The sequence below is a fragment of the Euwallacea fornicatus genome, chromosome 23, assembly GCF_040115645.1.
Source record: "Euwallacea fornicatus isolate EFF26 chromosome 23, ASM4011564v1, whole genome shotgun sequence".
NCBI lineage: Eukaryota > Metazoa > Arthropoda > Insecta > Coleoptera > Curculionidae > Euwallacea > Euwallacea fornicatus.
This window is the reverse complement of record NC_089563.1, coordinates 1,947,077-1,967,580: the sequence shown is the minus strand read 5'-3', so window position 1 is coordinate 1,967,580 and position 20,504 is coordinate 1,947,077. Positions and strand designations below refer to the sequence as shown.

Below are 20,504 nucleotides of genomic sequence, written 5' to 3'. Positions count from 1 at the left end.
TTTAAGTCGGGTGAAGCTGTCCTGAGTTTTAACGAACAAGTTTCGACTTAAGTTGCAGTGGCCGATACCTAAAGGTAACGTGCTACTCGATCTTCTACGCCTTTGGGTATTCATTTCCTTGGTGGCTTCCTCCACCAATTCAAACCTTTTAGTTCATGTTCTCATTTATGAAACAATTATTTTATATCGAACGCATGCGCACATCTCTACACGCGAGATCACCACTTATCATAGTAAGTCGACGAACGTAACCTTAGGCAGATATCAAGGAAAGAACCATTAATAATAAAATTGTAAAGTAAACACAGTATCCGTCGCTGTTTCGTCTGCTAGAGATGCTTCTTAGCACGTGTACTTTTTAATTTTCCAACTAACAATAATTCCATTAAAATTGGTACGATAATGCCATTTTGTGATAGGATAAATCACATGAGCTAGTGCGGCTTTTTAAAAAATTTATATGTGGTCCATGGTTGAGTTAACGGGGGTGTAGTGGTGGTGGTGGTATCCAAGGAGAACAGAAAGACGATGGTAAATAAATTACATCGATGATAGCGTTTCTATAGTCCAAATTGTGATCAGCAAGATCTCCAATGGTATTTTTTCATAATCAAAAAAGTATTTTTTCATAAACAAACAGCAACATTCTTACGGATGCGGTGATTCACCTGGTATTTATCGACATCATGTGATGCCATGGTCAGTTTTTCTAACAACATAATTTGATAATACATACAAAACCTGTAAATTGGAACTAATTAGATGGCGGTTTTTGTGGTTGGCGGTCAGACTAAAATTACTAATAGTACTGGTAATAATGACTTAAAGCTGAAATTTTCGAAACTGTGTCATTACTGTGGGTGTTTTTGTCTAACCATCGGAGATGTAACGAGCCATTCTGTTAGTGCTATGGAGTGATTGAAGTGGGTAGTTCCAATTCATTTCCCCCCTCCTTCTTCCACGCTCTATTTTTTTTAATTCAAAAAGAAGAGAAACAAATCAATATCTTCCTTCCCGTCACTCAGCAATTCAAACAATCATCTTCCCCAATGCCAATTTGAGTAACTTACATAAGGTGCTATTTAGGTACGTAGTTTCACGGGGTGGTTTTCTTAAGTCATTTTAAGGCGGAAAGTTCATGTAAACATAGGTCCGATAAGGCGTCGTTTTCCAGATAGGGCGTGTCAAACTCGTTTAAAAAAAATCGTTAAATATATTTTTTTTAAATCTAAATAACAAGACGCAAAATAATATGACGTCGAATCTTGGTGACAGTTTTTAATGAACTACAAAGGAGCCTTTAAAGCTAGAAATTGTTTGTCCCTTGTAACAAGTGCCGTGCACAGAGGTAACGCCGGAAATTTAAGGAAAAACGAACAAGAAAAACACTTTTTGAAAGCTACGCTTTTTTTTTATTAAAGCAAATGATGCGATTTTTTTAGAAAAAACATTATTTAGTAATAAGTAAAACGAAATTTACAATGGTGGGCGAAAACGTCCAATTTTAATGCAACCATTTGCTCGTCTTGACATCGATTGACTTATGTAATTACATAAATCGCGCATCCGATCAGTCCTTCTTCGGCGTTGACCGGAATTCGATAAATGATGGGCTTTATGTGCCTCCAAAGGAAGAAATCTACCGGATTTAAATCTGGTGACCTCGGTGGCCGTGACAGTACTTAATAGGAAAAACATTAAAATTTTTTAAAAATCATTGACGCATCAATAACAATAATAACTATAAACAACACTGCTACGTTTCGACAAAATCGGCTAAAGGATCACAAAGATTTTTACGATTTTTTTTTAAGTTTCCCACCCTGTATCTTGAAAACAAAGCATGATCGGGCCCATGTTTACACAAACTGTTCGTCTTAGAGTTGCCCCTTAATGTTTGTCCAAGTACTTAAATAACACCCCGTATATCGATCAATTAATGATTGAGTACCTATTACCTACCCACCCCGAAATCGATCATTTATGTTGCAGGGGCGTTTTAAAAATTAAAAAGTAAAAAATTCGGGCGAACTTTTGACGAGGTTTCATCGTTGAAGAACCTACTGATTGTGTGCATGTTTTGAAATCTGAACATTATGCAATCCAAAAGATTTTTTGGGCGGTTATTAGAGATTTGAAAGTTCAAGAATCGACCGATTTTTGAATCTTTTAAAGTTTTACATACACGTTAAATTATATCAAAATCCTCGCATAGTTTCGCATTTTTTCGCAATTTATGTGGAATTACCTCAGAATTTTTGATAGATTTTTCCGCACTTTTTATTATTTTCAACGGAAGTTCGAGATGAAAAAAACGTGAATTTTTCGGAGAACCATTTTCCACTAGGAATTTAGGCAAATTCGGGCATTTAGCAGCAGAATAATGTACATATCGCCTTGACATCAACGAATACGCAAAAATTTCAATTTTTCTGATTTTTTTATATTACCCAAACCCTCCTCAAATCACACGGGGACCTGCGATATACGACGCGTAAATGATACGATAATGTATAAACAATAAGGTGAAAAATGTTTGTTTGTTCAAGAATACAAAATGAGATAATTTGGCAAACACAAGTGAAATACACCTAATATGAATTTGTGATAGAAAAACATGTAGATATTCGTATACTAAACGAGTGGGAAAGAGTGAATTATGCACTAATATCGTGTGAATAGTCAGTTGCTAATTGATTAATTTAACACTACACGCGTTACGAACCATTTAAAAAATAATGAGATAAAACTCATTGGCACGCAGGTAACATATGATATTATGTAATGGTATGGATAGTATATAGGGTCATTCACGGTGAGTGTCCCATTAAAAAGTTTACGGAGTTCTGATATAGCTAGAGATCTGAAATTTTCTGATATCGCACTAATTTTTCCGCGCCCTGTATGTAAATCCAAAAAACGTATAATATTAAAAGATGCAGATAACTAATAAGAGTCTAGCTCAAATTTTAAATCTCTAGCTGTCATAGCTGAAAAAACATGCGCTTTTCAATTTAGAGCCGTTTGTTGCCAAATCAGTCAAAAAAATCATTTATTTCGGAAACGGTGCATCATAGCTATGGCATACGATAGATAAACTGGGGCTTAAATTTTCCGGGAAATTCGAAAATGCAATAAAATACAGGATGTGCCAGTTAGAATGACAAAGTTGGTGACAGTTACACATAGATCTGTCAACGTCGCAACGATACCAATATTTTAATTTAACAGATCTAACTCCATCACATCACTATCCAAAATTTCAGATCTCTAGCTATATTAGAACCCCGTAAACTTTTAATGGGGCACTCCCCGTGAACGACCCTGTATAATAACAAAATTTTTATCGGGGCTTAAAAGCGATCTGTCAATGACGCATCGGTAGAAAAAACTTTAGCGTTTTTTAACTTACATGAGTAAACCGAAATTAAGCTAAAAAGCGAATATGTTGAAATTCTAAAAAAAAAAAAATATGTTTACATTGTGGAGGTAATGAGAAATCGCATAATTTCAAATTATCCGTAAAATTGGAATTTAGGAGAAAATTATTTGAGGTAATTTAGAGCACGTTCTGAAAAGTCAAACGAGTTCGAAGAGTCAAACTGAATGATTTGAAAAGTGAGTTTTACTGAAGTTCGCGAAAAAACCTCAATACCTAATTGGGACTGAACTGAAGAGGGGACAATAGAAGGAACAAATAAAAAAATCTCTGGGGTATTAAGACAATTTTAAAAGTAAAGAAGGTATCAAAATATACCTAAAAGGTTCAAAGACGTTGCAGATTTCATCGGAAAATGAACTGAAATACTTTCCAAATTTCGTACTTTTCACTATACGTTCGCTTCACCTGCTAATTTGTGAATTGAGCACATATCAAGCAATGGAAACATTAATTATTCCTATTGGAATTGCAAACTTGTTCTGCGAATTGCGACATTTATCGAACGGATTTCCTTCAATCTTTGGCATTTGGGACTTGCTCAACTAACGCATTCCTCGCACCCATCAAATGGCATCAAAAATAATAAAACGACCATTAAGAAAAATTAAACTGTCTCAACAGGGCCCTCGGGGTCTACGGATTAAAGCAAATTGTCTTCATTATAGACGTCGGTGACGCAGGCTTCCGGTTAATCCACTGTAATTTGGCCCCATTATTTATAACGATCATAATTTACCATATTTACTTTATTTAGTTTTAAGCTCATATACACGGAGTCACAAATTAATACGGGTCACACTGGTGTCAACTGATAGTGATCGCACATAGTGATCCTATCGTAAACGTTTGAAGATATAAATATGTGGGATTATGTTCGTGCATATTTTCAAAACTTTTGCGAAGTTTCTAATTAAACCTTCAATTGCAACAACGATAATTATAGACTATTTTCTCTTTTTGTTTCAGTATATCGACTGATAAATTATAGTGATTCCGTAAAATCGTATTACGAATGTATCAAACTGAGAAACTGATTTCGCCTTCGTCATCAATTCTAACGAGATTCGATTAATTTGTTAGGTAAATATTGCCACATAATGCCGGTTTCTACTTGGCAATTTGCTCCTAAAAGGAAACCCAATTAATACATCTGAAAAGTACAAAATAGCCTGAATGCGCCCCTCAAAATCGAGTGAATAAATGAACGAATGAAATAAATCTATGGACGAATATATAGAAAGAACAAATGTACTAATATCGATGGGACAATTAACACCGTTGTGAATGAGGGCATGGAAAAATGAGCATTATTCTCACTATTTGGGAATTTCAGGCTGAAAATCGCTATAGCGTGGCTCAAAAACAGCGAAAACCATGGTTTGCCGTGCGAAGAAGCACTAGAGCAGGAGGGGCGTAAGCGGAGACGTGGCATGGCTCACTTGGCACACGGGAGCATTTCCAAAAATTTTAACTTAACACATTTATTATAGATATAGATTTTATACAAACCTAAAGGGACCATCTAGGCTGCTCAACCTTAGTATAAAATCTCTAGTTCTGTACCGAACTGGTGAAATTTAAATCTTGAAAAGTCGACAGATAGTGACGCAGTCGGGCAGCGTTTGAACGATAGAAAAGGCGATTTTACAGAGCCTCAATTGAATGGAAAATCTTGCGTGCGGTTACTGCTCAATTAGACTATCTGGATCCATGAATTCCACTGTAAAAAAAAACACCATGGCGGTCACTATAAATGGTGATACTTGAAGTTCAAGAACAACGGAAGTAGTGATGGGGTGTAGCGGGATTCGAAGAAGGAAAAAATACGTTTATGCAATTCTTCCGAAAATAAACCATTCTACCTTAGCACCCAAGGAGAGCGTCCCCGCCTATGGATTGCAGCATAAAAATCATCTGAAAAATAATCTAAAATTCGTCTAAAATCAGTTTTTTAATGTTAAGTCTTGTGATCGATTCCCAGTCCCTCTATTGTATACTTTTTGTATGAAAATGCGTACTTTCATCTGTACATCCTCCATAAATCCAAAACCAAAATGTAGTAAATTTAATTCTAAAATTTCCTCTAGATGACCCACCACATTTTAGTTTTGACTCTCCTCTCATCAGCATTGGCCCGACCCGAAGTGACCTCCCAGCAACACTGCCCCGGTAACCCGGAAAAGGGTCCCTGCAACCGCAACATCTTCAAATGGGCTTTCGACCATGAAAAAAGGGAATGCATAACCTTCATATGGGGCGGATGCGGAGGCAACGATAAGAATAGATTTGATAGTGAGAAGCAGTGTATAGAGAAATGTTTCCTTAGTTTAGGTTAGTAATTTTTCATTAAATACTACTATTATATGATATTTCTCAACGTTTAGAAATAAAAAATGAGACTGCATTAGCTAGAAACGTGTCTGTGATACCCAGAGAGAAAAGGGGGCCAAAACTGACTTTTTTGGAGAATGATTCTGAGAATACCTTTATGTTTGCTCAATCGAACACTTTTATTCAAATCGATGGAGACATCATTCAAACCTTCCAGCTGAGGTTGGTTGTTAACACGTATAATTTTTCAATTTAAAACAATCACTGTTTAGACTCTGTCGGCAAATCTCCTTCCAATTCCGCACCAGGTTGCCTCATGGGCTTCTGGTTTACCACAATGTCAAAGTGCCCCATGGTGTTTCCCTGCAGCCCTACGCTCTTTATATTATAGTGCAGCAGGGTCAGCTCAAGGTAGTACACGTCTATGACAAGCATTCTACAGCATTGACCGTTGGTAGGGGTTTGAACAACGATCAATGGCATACTGTTACTGTAAGTATTAGTATTCGCTACTAGACTGGTTCGAGTTCCTTTTCATTAGGTTCGAATAGATGTACATGCAGCCAAATTATTGGCAACAGTGGATGATTTAAGGGATGACACAGATCTCAAAGGGCTGGATACGGAAAACAACTATGGGGTGACCGCTAACGTGACCTCAGTAATTCTTATCGGAGGTAGAAGCTGGCACGTGCTTTTGAACGATACTATTGATAGTGCACCTTAGGTTTGAGCTCTGAGGAGAGATTGCATGGGGTGAAATACATCATAGAGTCCTTCGTGGGGTGCATCAAAGACGTGGTGCTTAGTACTGGAAAATCTGCTTCGGATCTACTGCAAATTTCCCCATTGATTGCTACCAAGCATGAAAACGTCCAAGAGGGGTGCAAAGACGTATGCTCAACTTCCGAAAATCTTTGCTTTAGAGGTTCGAGGTGCGTTAATCATTACTACACTAGAACCTGCGATTGTTTCGGTACCAAATACGAGGGAGAATTTTGCGACATTTACAGTAAGGAATTTCATCTAAACATAAATTTAGCAACCAAACGACACGTATATCAAGTAATTTGGGTACCAAATGCTGTAAAATATTCATAGGAATTTCGTGAAAATTAATGGACTTAATGGAAACATCTTTATTAAGTTCGAATACCTTGAGCACTTATGGTTCTCTGGGCCTTAGAGTTTGCGAAATTTGGTACCAAAATTCTCTTGCTACCTACGTTTAATTTAACCAATAATTTCTAATACTAATGAGTTCATTATGGCAATTTCAGCTGCAACTATTCTAACCCTACGAGGTTCTTCTTACGTTTCCTATAGGGTTTATGACTGGAAGGACCGGGTTCATTCTTCAGTCACAAGATTCTCCATGATGTTCAAGACCAGGTTTGACAATTCCGCTCTTCTATATGCAGCTGGAGGTAGCTTAATTCCTAAGATTAGCTACGTTTTAGCAGAGTAAAATGCTGTTTCTTTAGGGGACCAAGGAATAGACCACTACATCGCAGCTTCAATTTTCAACGCATCAGTGTATGTAGTCATGGATTTTGGAGGCAACCATCCCGTATCCATAGTCATGGGCAAAACTCCTGAATTCAAATTACACGAGTGGAACAACTTGACCATATTCCACGAGCATGAGAAAGTCCATGTAATCTTGAACGATGAGATTAAGACGATAAACATCACTGGAAATCCTCTGCTTTATATTGATCCAGAAATTTACATCGGTTAGTAGAGTCTTCGATAAGAAATTCATGTGCGTTACTTGAGGAAACTCAATTTCTGATCGAATTCTGGTTCTGTAGAGTACTTCAAGTTACCATATCCTTCAATAAATCATCAACTTTCCTATAAAGTTGCGCTAAAAATCGTTTTAATAGAGCCATTGCCCACAATTTTAAATTTAAACGCGATTTGCAATTTGAACGGTGTCAGACCGCTATGTGAATGATGCGTAGGCAACCAGATATACAGGGTGTCCGTTGAATATGGACCACTATCCATATCTTGAAAAATATGACTAGGGAAAAATTGAAACTTGGGCATCATACTAAAGAGGAGGTAATCTATTGATTAAACATATGTTCTTGAAAATACCGTTTCCGGTTATACCGGAAATGAATGTCAACTCGCTTATTTTAAATGGAACACCCTATATATCATAACAAATTTCGATTCTGCAGAACATCATGAATATCTTTCGAGTATAGTGTTCTATACCTAATTTTTACGGTTCCCGAGATATTTGGAATTTTCCGAAAAAAATTTGAGTTTCAGCCATAAATGTATTTTCTAATAATCCGAAAATGGCTAGGTATTTTGCAATAAAATTCTGCGCTATTGTACAAAATGCTTTAGAGTTCTTGGATCAGTGAGCTAAACCAAGTTTTTTTCATACAGGGTATTCAAAAAGAGAGTCCAATATTATCATTCAAGAATTGTAAAAAACTCAATTTTTTTAAATAGTAATCCCCTATCTTTTTAAACAAATACATATTTAATACCAAAAATAAGTACTACTTTCAATTCAATGGTGTATATCTAAATCTAACCGTTTTCATTTAATTAAAAAACACTTTTTAATGTTCGGTACTCAACAATCAGTAGCCCATATTCGTTGGACACCCTGTATATAATTTTATAGTCCTCTTAAAGTGCGATCTTATCGCGAAATTACGTCGAGGATTCATGAGGAACCTCATAAAATCGCGTTACGAAACGTGCTTAATGAGAATTTCCCAATTTGGAGGCATAATTACAATTTAACAATTTAAATCATCCCTCAAAGACAACGTGTCATGTCTCCGTCTACTTTCCATCAAGCAAGATTTGGCTAAAATTACATCAACATGTAGGATCTTGTTAGTTTGAACATAAGTTTTTTAAAATCGCTTCAAGTTATCGAAGGAAGAACGTAACCTGAAGCAACCTTAGCAGGAAAGTCGACCCCTTAAGAAACTTCCCAAATTTTTTCCCTTGAAAAGTCGCAAGATGATGAGTGAAGCAACGTTTTGAAAGAGGATATTATACTCAACTGAATTCCCTATGGAAGTTCGGGAAATAGCGTGGAAATATTTTGAGAGGTGATTCTACGGATTAAAATAATTTAAAAAGTCCTTCTAAACATACCCCAAAAACTGCTTCTTGAAAAGGCTAGAGAGAAAACCTTTTGATGAAAAAACCCTGAAGATGGATATTTTTAAAATATTTTCGAAACGGTTTGCATTAATTACAAAATTTATTACACTGTCATAAGTTGCAGTATGTAATAACAAGTGCAAATTTCAGTCAAAAATGTCACATACAGGAGTTCTCAAATGTAAATGTGACCTTAACTTTTTTGTTTGTGATATTTTTAAATATTTGAAGTCATATTACTGGATGACAAGTAATTTTAAGTAAAAAAGGTCATGTTAGTTCATCTCGAAGTCAAGTTAGACTATTTTTCGGAAAAACTGATTTTTACGTACCGATGCACGATTTCATGAACTTCGGAACGCACCTTAACAAATATAAGAGCCATCTTTGTAGCGAAAATATTTTTTTATTGGCCACCAGTTACAACACATCAATATTATTAAGGAATTATTACTTGTTGGTAACAAATGTCGAAAATATCGTCCATCTCAATGCATCCTCTCACTGTTTTCTCCACAAATTTCTATATCCATCTAATCACGCATTGGTTTAAAAAAAACTCATTTTTTGGAAAAAGGCCCATCTTGACGAGATGAAATAAAAGGGCATTTTTTACTTTAAAATATCTGAGGTTTAGTAGTTGAATTTCAAAAATTAAGAAATGCCATATGTCTGAAAACAGTTCAGACTTTTCTGGAAATTCCGGCTTTTTGCAATGAAGTATTCTAAAGCCTAATACCCGGGGAGCCAGTAAACTCGCCGTACTATCAAGGCCTGAAATTGAAAGGGTAGCGGCAGTACAGTTTACTGCTGGATAATAAAAGTATCTGGAATTTCCCGAGAAGCCTCGAACCCATGCAATATCGGTCGCACATGGGCCCTTGTCCAAGATCCAACATCTGGGGTTGCAAGAAGTACATATGGTAACCGTGAATCAGAGACCAACAAAGGTCTCGCCGTGGAACCCGAATTTATGGTCGCCAAAATAAATGGAAGGGCGGAAATTGGACTGACCGACGATGGGAATTTCCAACCGCCGTGTTGAACCACGGTTCAGCCCCCTCCTGCGGGGGTGTCCGAGATCTGGGGACAGAGGGGAACCAGAGAAACGACTCCAGGGCAGTACCGTCAGTGATATCTCACAAGAATCGTCCTCCACTAACCCCCGCATCGCTCAGGGCATATACAGTGTACCAGCATCACTAACCGTGCATATGCAAGCAGGGTGTGGTTTCATCACTCAAGGGACTCAATTAGAAACTTTCGCAACCCTATCAAACTAGTTGTTCTTGGAAACACCAGTGGCTAGTTATTATTAAACCATCAACTAAGTACAGTTCTTTATAACCAGTATTGCGTGGAACTGCTAGTTACATTATTTACGCAATAAAGCATTAAATAATCAAACGAGAGTGCATTAATCCAGTTTCTCTAGGTCTGGAAAAAACAAGAGTGGTCCTTCGGTGTAAACTAAAACAGAACCAGCTGCGGAAGCGGATACCACTAGTAACATCAGTGTCCTGGAGAGGTATAACTGCTTCTTCAACGTACGCCATAAATGAAAAAGTTAGGGCACCATTTGCGTAGAAGAACCTCAGTATGTGACACCCCTGATTGAGATCTGCAGTTAGTAACATGGAAAAAAGGTTTTCCTATTTTACCTTATTACAGCATACCCAATTTCATAATTAGCGCAAACCGTTTGGAAAATATTGCGGAAAAACCATATTTAGAACTTCCCCTTTAATGGGTTCCAGCCCCTCCACCAATAACTTTTGTGGTATGTTTATAACAACCTTTTTTATTACTTTAATTTCTAAAATCGTGTCCCAAAATATTTCAACGTTATGTCGGGACACTCTGTATATTAACATATATAGTCTTAAATACAGTGTGTTATTTCGCATGTTTAGTGTTTTGCATAAGTTGTCTGTGAGCTTTCAAAGTTATTTAGATTTGCCGCTCTTTTCATTCAGATCTAAGCGAATTAAACATGTGACCCAAGGATAGAATTAACTGACAAATAAAACTATTTTCAGGTGGAGGTCCAGAATTGCAGAAGAAAACGGGCCTTAAATCTACAAACAACTTTGTTGGCTCCCTCAAATACGTCTTTTACAACGACATATCTATTATCTATGAGCTACATAAGAGCAACCCTAAAGTGCACTATATAGGCATCCTTAGGCCCGAATTCTTCGAAAGTGACATCCAAATCATCCCTATAACCTTCCCCTTTTCTGCTAGCCACATATGGTGGCACAACGACCATGTGGACTCTTTGAGCCTCAGTTTTCACTTCAAGGTACATTTTTAAATAATTTATGGCAATAGTGCTATAGTGACTTTCAGGCTAGCAGTAATTTGAGTGTGATAGCGTCAAGCGAGGCTCAAACAGGCCTTTACTGGGAAGTCAGGGTGGTCAATGATGAGGTACGCTTTGAGCTTCTGGATAGCGTCAAAAACACCACTCATTTGATCAGCGTCAAGAAAACGCCGGGAATTTGGCACTTCTTAAATGTAACTTATTTCGATGGAGACATCACAGTCAGCATCGATAGAAAAGGAAAAACTGAGAAAATTTCTGATCTGAAATTTGCAGTCGGAGATAAGATCAAGATTGCTGCTGGATCTAGGAGTAATGCAGGTTTAGTGGGGTAGAGAAAAATGTGTTTTAGTTCACGGAGTGACAGTTATGAGGGATATTTCATAGGTGTATGCGCGATATTGAAGTTAATGGAGTCCAGTTGGAACCACGCAATGTCCTGCAGACGGAAAGAGTAGTAGGAGAAGTAATGCTGGATGACTGTAGATTTGTAAATGCTTGTCAAAGACCGAACACTTGCGAGCATGGAGGCAAATGTTCGGTGAAGGAAAACAGACTGACTTGTGACTGTACTAACACCGGCTACATTGGAACTAACTGCCACTTTGCCTTCTACAGAAAAACTTGCGAAGAACTGGCGTTATTAGGTTGGTTGCTGACCTTCTGTTTTTCCATCATCCCATTAGGGTATTTTCTTTCCTTGATTTTTTCTTTTAGGATACACCAAACCGGACGTTTACCTCATCGATATCGATGGAAATGGAAGGTTTCCTCCAGCTCATGTAAGATGCGAGTTCCAAAGTATCGAAGAATCCACCAAGACCATTGTGGAGCATAATTTGCCTAGTCAAATGGATGTTAGATCTCCTTCTGAACAAGACTTCAGGTAGATCTTCAATAATTGTATTAAAAGCATTCATTAAATCAACAACAATTTTGTAGTTTTAGTATCAAGTACCGAGAATTCAATGCAGAGATGCTACAAGAACTGGTGTCTCATTCCTTAAATTGCAGCCAGTATATCAAGTATGACTGCTTCAAAGCACCTTTGGAGCTACACTCTACTACTTGGTTCATGTCTTCTGCCAATCAGACCGTGGATTTTATAGGGGATGTCAAAAGGTAGATAATATACCGGGTGTCTAGGCGAATCCTGGACATACGAGATTAACATGAGAATCAATTTTTTTGCGCTTGCACGGATTATCCAATTCAATTTTTTTTTTTACATGGAGATTATAGTACTCGCTACCGGTCATTGTTAATCTTCTAGTTAGAGTCGTTTTGACTCAAAGCGTCTCATAATTTTAAAAATTTTCAATGTCGCTCGTAACCGTTCGAGGCCGGGATTGGTCAGAGTCAAGGTCAGAATTTATATTAAATAAATATTTTTGTTTTAAATAAATACAAAGGCGCTAACAAAATAAGTATATAAGAAATAACCTCCCACCCGAGGGATCGCTGACTTTAAGCGCTGACCATGCTTTCAATGTTATATAAAATCATATGTATGTGTAGGATAAGTAACATTACTAGTAAGTCCGTACTCTAGGTTTGAGCAGTACCATATATAGTTCTATGCCACATTAAGTACATGTCGCAGCTGTGCTTTTTGCCTTTCTTTACATGTGTATCAAAGCCAGCTTCATCTTAGTGTTCCACATAGTTTTAAGGCCCTTTTTTCCAATAAAGCTTCCTTTTTTTCAAAGAGGTTTCGACGTTGCCTCATTTAATTTGCAACGGCTCGAAGAGACCACCGACCTCTCTGACTAACCACGGCCTCAAAAGGTTACGAGGGATATTCAAATTTTAGAAATTCGGAGGCGACTTGAGCCACAACGACTTTAATTCGAAGGTTGAAAAAATTGCGGAACGATGGCCGTTCTTAAGTACCATGACTTCCATATAAAAGTTTTCCAATTGCATAATCCGTGCCAGAGTAAAAAAATAAAAACCGATTTGCCATGTTAATCTCCTGTATCCTGGGTTCACCTGGACACCCGGTATATCCTATTCCGCTACTTCGAAGTAGGAAAATAAATTTTAAAGTATCGTTTTCCTACTATTACTCCCCGTATTTCTGAATGCCATCTCATTTACAATCAACATGGTTTGAGGCGAAAACCAAATTTGAAAAAATCATCGTTATCGAGAGAAAAAGTGCTAGTAGATCCTCTCAAATGTGTATTTGATCCCTCCATGAAAAAGTCAATTTTATTAATATTTAGAGGTACTTGTCGCTGCTCAATTGATCACCAATGCGAGAATCCCAACCAATGGTGCAATTGCGATAACGTCTCTGATGACAAATGGAACACTGATGATGGCTACTTTACCACTGGTGATAATTGAGGTTTCTTCGTTATGATTTTTTTTCTAACGTAAAATATCTTCTATTAGCCGACAGTTTGGGTATTACAGAAATGTACTTCCTACAGCAATCCGATTTGCCACAAGATGCTTTGGGAAGAATCACTTTGGGGCCTTTGGAGTGCGTTGAAACTAGTATGTGGCATTCACACAGTGCACTAAGAGGTTTTCTAATTTCTATTAATTTTTAGACACCCAAAGGTATGTGGTTACATTCACTACCAGTCAATCTTACATCGAGGTGCCTGGATGGAGGAAAGGTGATCTGGCCTTTTCGTTTAGAACAACAGGCAAGAAGGCCATTTTGCTTTACCAACCACCAATAAGGCCCAATTATCCCAGCTTCATGGTGGCTCTGACCAGCGGTAAAACTGTATTTTAAACGTGAAATTTTTACTTATTTTTCGTAAACAACTCAGACTTCCAACTCACATTCAATTTTACCTTGAACACTGGAGTTTCGAAGGGATTAGTAATTGATTCTGTAAGACGCCTCAATGGGGGTGAATGGCACAAACTCTGGATCGATTACAATAAATATCATGTTAGATTCATGATCAACGAAGACTACCAAATGGTGGACTTAAGACCTGAGGAGGAATTCGGGCCCTTTGAAGGGTCAATGTTCATTGGAGGAGCCCCCTTGTAATGCTAAGGAAAATTACATTTAAGTACTTATAACACTGTTAGAGTGAAATTTCAGCGACTTATCAGACCCAAGAACTTCCGTTCATCAAGGGCTAATTGGGTGTTTTCGAGGGCTGGTGGTAAACGACGAAGTTTTAGACATTTACAGTTACATGAGTGTTCATTTGAGTGAAATTATCAAGGACTGTAAACCGTCATGTGTACCTAATCCTTGCAAGAACAAAGCTCAATGCAAGGAGCTGTGGAGCACTTTTGAGTGCATTTGCCCCAACCCATGGGCCTACAAAGGGCAATACTGCGAAACCAGTAGGTCCTACTTTTACTCCGAAAACTTCCAATTTAGACAATTCATTTTAGATATAAACATCAATGCAATAACGTTCACTCAAAGTGAGTCGTATATTCACAAAAACTACTTCACTAATGACACTGAAGAGGAGAAGGCAGTGCTGAGTGATATCTTCAAGAAGAGGATTTTGGTGAATTTGCGGACTTATGACAATTATTCTTTGGTGTTTTATGCGAACGATCATTTGAACAACTTCGTGCATTTGCATATTATTGAAGGTAGTATTTGAGGGCTTTGAATGAAGAGAGCGTCATTGAAAAATTATATCTGAAGGAAGAAAAGTGGAATACTTATTTAACCGGGAGAACCAAATCTACAATATAACAGTACCATTCATGGACTTAAACTCCAGCAAACCAGTGCAAATTGCCATAGTCAGGGAGGAAAATAAGACTACTATGTTCGTGAATGACAGAAATAGCTCTGTACCTTTTGGGATCAAGCTCTTGGAGGGTTATTCCAACAAACCTTGGACAAATCCCGACAAAGGTTTTATCAACATTAAGTAACTAGCTCCATATCAAATCAATTTAATTCTTTTCAGAGATTTTGGCCCCGCAAAGACCACCAGCTTCTCCAACTGAATACTTCCAATTATATGTTGGAGGTTACGATACTGAGACCCTACTGAAGGTATCTGATGACCTAACAGACCTTCCAGGTAGGTTACTATCGATAAAAATGGCAAGAAACCAAATCGCGTGAATATTATGAATTTGTTAATTTAGGCTACGTGGGTTGCTTTAGAGGCTTTCAAATAGGGGACACTCTCATCAACCTTCCGACGAAGATTAATCAGACCAGGAAAGGTTAGTGAAGGTTTGTTTCAACGATAAGAAATTGATGGAATTGGGTTGAATTTGCAGGTGTGATTGCAAGCTGCAACATGAAGTGCGATGAAGAGCCCTGCAAGAATGGAGGTACCTGTATAGAGGACTTTAGGAACCAAGAGCACACTTGTGACTGCGAGCATACAAGCTACTATGGAGAGTTTTGTAATGAGGAGAAAGGTAAAGGGGCAGTACCTAATGGTATTTTAGGCATAAAATGGAGGGTGGTAATATGGAAGAGACTCTTCATTGGAGTTGTGCTTCAAGCAGACTCTCCCTCGTAGCAGAAATTTTTTAATTTCTCAGATACAATCCCGTAAATTATACATTTAAAAGATCCAGGTTCTGTGGAAGAGATTATCTTAAAATTTTATTCATATTTATTTTCAAAAAAATCATTTGTGATTAATGAACAGAAATTCGAAGGAAGTGTTCATTTATCGGAAACCCTTCCAAGTTTCAAGAGGCTTTAAAAATAATCGTTCATTTTAGGAGCTGACTTCAACGGTGAGGCCATATTGAGCAGACGGTTCATCCTAAACGACACAGTAGATTACGTAAAAATTCAAGTAGCTTTCTCCAGCCAAGACGCAAGGCAAAAGAACACTGTTTTACTATTACTCCAAACAGAAAATAAGTATGATCCATTACGGTTAAATTCATGAACAAATTTCATCATCATTAAACTAATTGCAGCCGAAGTTATTACTTGCTGGTGGGTCTCAGCATGGAAGGATATCTAATAATCCAGGAAGATAGAGAGGGAGCAGTGTTTTCTGCCACAGTGAACAAGAAGAGCTTCATAAATGGAGCTAGACACTCGGTTTACTATAAAAGAGATTTCAACGATTCAGAGCTGTTAGTCGACAAAGAACGCACAATAATGGAACAGATACCTGCGCAGACCTTCAGCAACATTCTAGAATCTGGAGCTAACGAGGTCCATATTGGAGGACAAGAGACTAATGATCCAAGATTTGCAATTTTCAAGAAGTTTAGCGGCTGCCTATCTAGTCAGTTTTCCCTTGAATTCACTGGGAATGCATAAACATAAAATAATTTACAGACATTCTCATTGAAGTCAACGAACATGTAATGAAGCCTTTGGAAGAATACATGTTTTATACAAAAACTGGCACTGAGAATATTAACATTTCCAATCCTCATGGAGTCAGAAGCGCTCAGTGCAGTGCAGATTTTGATATCGTCCATGAAAAGACCCCTGGAATCCCAAATTTGAATATTAGCCAAGTAAAGGTATCGAAACTAATCATGGATAATCAGATTTATTTCAGTTTGTAGGGTAAAGACAAGACGTGGGTCCAAGACGCCCCTCAAAGGGTACTTTACACTTCTTTCTACGCCACTGACTCAGTAGAAGAAGACAACGTTGAACATTTAATAATAATAATTCTAGCTTCTTTCTTTGTTTTGGTGTTAATTTGCATCAGCTATGACGTCTATAGGACTAATAAAAATTACAAGCGAAGGAAGGAATTTGAGACTGACGCTGGTATATTACTGTCCAAGCAACAGGCAGCTCTGATGCTTCAGGACAACAATAAGCCTGTAAGCACGCTTCATATCCTTTGGCATTTAAGAAATTTAATCGGAATATGTACAGCCTTCCGATTTAGAACCAACGAAACAACCGAATGGCAAAGTGCACAACGCAGAACAAACCAATGGTACCACTAAAGTAACTGCAGGTTTTGGAAAAGCCTTGCTTATTCCTGAAGAAGTATCTTTGAGTCCTCTTAAGAAGAACGACAGTAGAAGAGAGAGGCAAAAGAGGATTAGTTTCAGAGGTTTGTCAGAATTTTCAAGTGTAAATAAATCATTAAGATTCTTCATTTATAGATAGCGCAAGCGAATTGACTTGGGACACTCCGGATGTAGCATCAGAAATCTTAAGTCCGATGTTGGAGGAAGATGAAGAGAACGTAATTGAAGAAGAAAGTATTGAAGAATTTGACGACGAAGACGAGGATGATGTACCTGACCTTGTAAGTAGTCGTGGCAATCTGCTAAGCATGGCTCCGATAAGCACTATTAGCGAAGTCACTTTGGCTGACAGATGTTCTTTGGTAAGCACGGCTTTAACTACGCTGCTTCGTGCTTCATCTGGGAAGTCTATAACGCTCCTATTTAAGCAATCATTTTAAACAAATAGGAAATACGACCACCAACACCACCATCTCGCAGGGGCTCCAAACTACCCCCTCCAAATATTCATCCCATGGCTACAACACTGCCTTACATGATCGAAGAATCAAATAGCAGTGTCTAAAAGGGGCTTTTTGTGTTACATTTTGTGTTATGTGATTCATAATCATTTGCTAAAAAAATCAATAAAAATTTCGCATATAGATTAAGTCAGTGTAGTGTTCGAATGTGTGATTGCTGCTGGGTAAAAGGGAGCTGTAATAAAGGTGTTGGGAGAAATACATTGGGTTTAAACTACCATTAACAGATTTGAACAAATTTAGTTATTGAAAAGTGGAATTTCCAATCCTGCGGAACCGCAGAAGCAACGTCCTGTTAGCATTGCAGTACCAGAGCCATGTGAGTACCAACCCAACCAACCACATTTAATCTCGTATGAAATGCTATTTTAGCTAAAATTGAAAGGTTGGTGGAAGAACCCCTTTTTGATCAGCAGGGTCCAAGCATTTACAGACCGTCAAAAATCTCCATCAATGCAAGGCCTTTATTGGTGGGGGAACATAACAGGAAGTTCGATAATCCCCTTAGCTATTTGGGGGGACCCAAGTTGTCCAATAAGAACAGATCTAGTATTGAAAGTGTTGTTTCTATTGATTGATTCTGAGCAATGTTATTTTTAGAAGTTTGATAGATATTCATGTTGAGAGTAGTAAGATTGAACTTGGAATTCACGAGAAAAGTAATATTGTTGGTCTATAATTTTACATTGTTGAGTGGTAAAAGTAATCTTGTTTATTGTTTCTTAGCAAATAGGTAAGTTGCATATACAGTGAGCGGCCATTAAGTGGAACAAATTCAATTGAAAATCGGAGCTTTGTTTTTTGGAAAAACGCTCAGACCCGTCGATTTTAATTTTTCTCGCGGTTTTTTTAACGGTGAATTTATGTATACAGGGTGACCCAAAGAAAAGTTACGACCACCAACTTCATTATTTCAAATTGAAAAGCCTATTTTTTATTTTATTTTTTAATTCCCCTTCAAATTTTATGTACGTTCCGTTTTAAAACGTATTTATACAGGGTAACTAAAAAAATGCTACGATAATAAACTTCGTTTCTTTAAATGGAATTACGAACTTTTTATTTTATTTATGAATCCTGCTTAAAACTCCAACATTCCCTTTTTAAGTTAATGAACATATTGTAATGGAAACCCAACTAATACATACGTCAATGTGGAGAATACTCTCCTCACTACGTAGTACTACATAACTTAAATATTGAAGTTAAGTTGTTCTTACTTACTAGTGAATTGGTACGGCATATTTAAGCGAAATTCAAAAAATAGAAATTTTCATTTTTATTGGTCACGGCGACAAGACGAGAACGCAACAAGAAGTTCGTAGGTTGTTCAATAACAAGTATCCAGATCGGCCAATCACTAGACTTACCGATAGCAAATTTTCCATGACAATGTGTTCATAAACTTGAAAGTGGAATGTTGTAGTTTTAAGCAGAATTCATAAACGAAATAAAAAGTTCGTAATTTCATTTGAAAAAATGATCTTTATTATCGTAGCATTTTTTGAATTACCCTGTATAAATACATTTTAAAACGGAACATTCATAAAAAATTTGAAGGGGAATTAAAAAATAAAATAAATTGGCGTTTCAATTTAAAAAAATGAAGTTGGTGGTCGTACCTTTTCTTTGGGTCACCCTGTATACGTAAATTCACCATTAAAAAAACCGCAAGAAAAAATAAAAATCGACGGGTCCGAGCGTTTTTCCAAAAAACAAACCCCCGATTTTTAATTGAATTTATTCCACTTAATTGCCGCCCACTGTATAGAGCTAACAGAGGGTTTCCAGAAAGGAAAATTTAGCCGTATGAAATGATACCTCATTTATGATCCTTGATCCTTCCTCTAGTCAAAAAACATTGCTCTAAAGCACAACTAAAGTCCAGAAGTACCTTGATAGATACGTCTTACACTTTTTTCAACCTTTCTACCTAAGGGGTAGTTTTTTAGTAACCCGAAAATTTACGAAACCCTTTGAAAGGGTAATTTTCAAACTAATTTCATCTGACTAGAAGTTTATTAACTGCATGTAGTAGGTCGGCTTTTAAAGAGAATTACATTCAAAGAATGGATTCTATCGTGCTAGTTTTAAATTCAAGACAAGTTTGTTCAAACTTTCATTGTAAATCTAATAGAATTACATTCCTGTACTTAAAATACAAAAACATTTTTGTTTTTCAGAATTTAATATCTATAAAAGATAAATGGAATATATTAAAATAAATACAAATACAGGATGTTATTACGTAAGTTTCCGATATTTCACAGGGTGATTTTTCAAGTAGTTTTAAGGTGGAACGTTCTTATAAAGATGTATCCTAGCTCCTTTAGTTTCCAAGATACCGAGTATCAAAGTTGAAAATATAAATCATATATTCATTGATACCTTTCGATCTCTTCCTGCTAATTCTACAAAATTTTGTATCCGGAGGTTTTTTCAGATGAGAAGAAACTCCATTTACGAACGTTCTAGTTGTATGTTGTAGAGGGCGTCACCAGTGACCATTAGGACTGGTTTTTTTAGCATTTTTGGATATTGGCATGCATAAGCTTTAGATGCGTTTCTCTCGGAAACCATTGCCTCTAGCTACGGCAATAAGGTATATTGTTTTTAAACAACCAAGATAGAGAAAAAAAATCTACTCGTAGAATGTGACCTACAATATGGTATAAAAAGGTTGCAACTGTTTCAAAGTGTGGTAATGATCCCTTGTGGTGCTCATTAGAAGACATAATAAAAACCTTCGAGATATGAAATTTGGTAAAATTAGCTGAAAGAGATGGAAAGATATCAAAGGATATGTGATTGATTT

The 20,504-nt window shown here is 37.1% G+C and overlaps 1 protein-coding gene across 7 annotated transcripts; it reads left to right on the top strand.

The window, feature by feature from the left end:
- The first annotated feature begins 85 nt into the window (after nucleotides 1-85).
- Nucleotides 86-19,921, top strand: axo (axotactin). Of its 7 annotated transcripts, none has more exons than XM_066295952.1 (31): nucleotides 86-531; nucleotides 5,530-5,773; nucleotides 5,827-5,995; nucleotides 6,046-6,265; nucleotides 6,315-6,450; nucleotides 6,501-6,785; nucleotides 7,054-7,200; nucleotides 7,258-7,509; nucleotides 10,960-11,225; nucleotides 11,273-11,577; nucleotides 11,634-11,893; nucleotides 11,964-12,132; nucleotides 12,189-12,368; nucleotides 13,475-13,587; nucleotides 13,647-13,751; nucleotides 13,808-13,981; nucleotides 14,036-14,261; nucleotides 14,320-14,570; nucleotides 14,622-14,831; nucleotides 14,887-15,102; nucleotides 15,158-15,274; nucleotides 15,342-15,422; nucleotides 15,480-15,623; nucleotides 15,936-16,080; nucleotides 16,140-16,456; nucleotides 16,510-16,694; nucleotides 16,746-17,012; nucleotides 17,068-17,251; nucleotides 17,304-17,449; nucleotides 17,933-18,008; nucleotides 18,062-19,921. In XM_066295952.1, exons 1-31 carry the CDS (start codon nucleotides 529-531, stop codon nucleotides 18,265-18,267), a joined length of 5,799 nt encoding a protein of 1,932 aa, XP_066152049.1. In that variant the 5' UTR covers nucleotides 86-528; the 3' UTR covers nucleotides 18,268-19,921. The 7 variants fall into 7 exon arrangements, with proteins under 7 accessions (XP_066152049.1, XP_066152044.1, XP_066152050.1 ...); XM_066295947.1 differs by having other exon boundaries at nucleotides 17,304-17,530; XM_066295950.1 differs by lacking the exon at nucleotides 86-531 and adding an exon at nucleotides 784-900 and having other exon boundaries at nucleotides 17,304-17,530.
- Nucleotides 19,922-20,504: the final 583 nt, after the last annotated feature.

Excerpts from the sequence above, each read along its gene's own strand:
- axo (XM_066295947.1), top strand. Across the intron at positions 12,133-12,188 it reads CCTTCTGAACAAGACTTCAG|TTTTAGTATCAAGTACCGAG; the intron begins GTAGATCTTCAA and ends ACAATTTTGTAG. Across the intron at positions 16,695-16,745 it reads CAAATTTGAATATTAGCCAA|GGTAAAGACAAGACGTGGGT; the intron begins GTAAAGGTATCG and ends TTCAGTTTGTAG.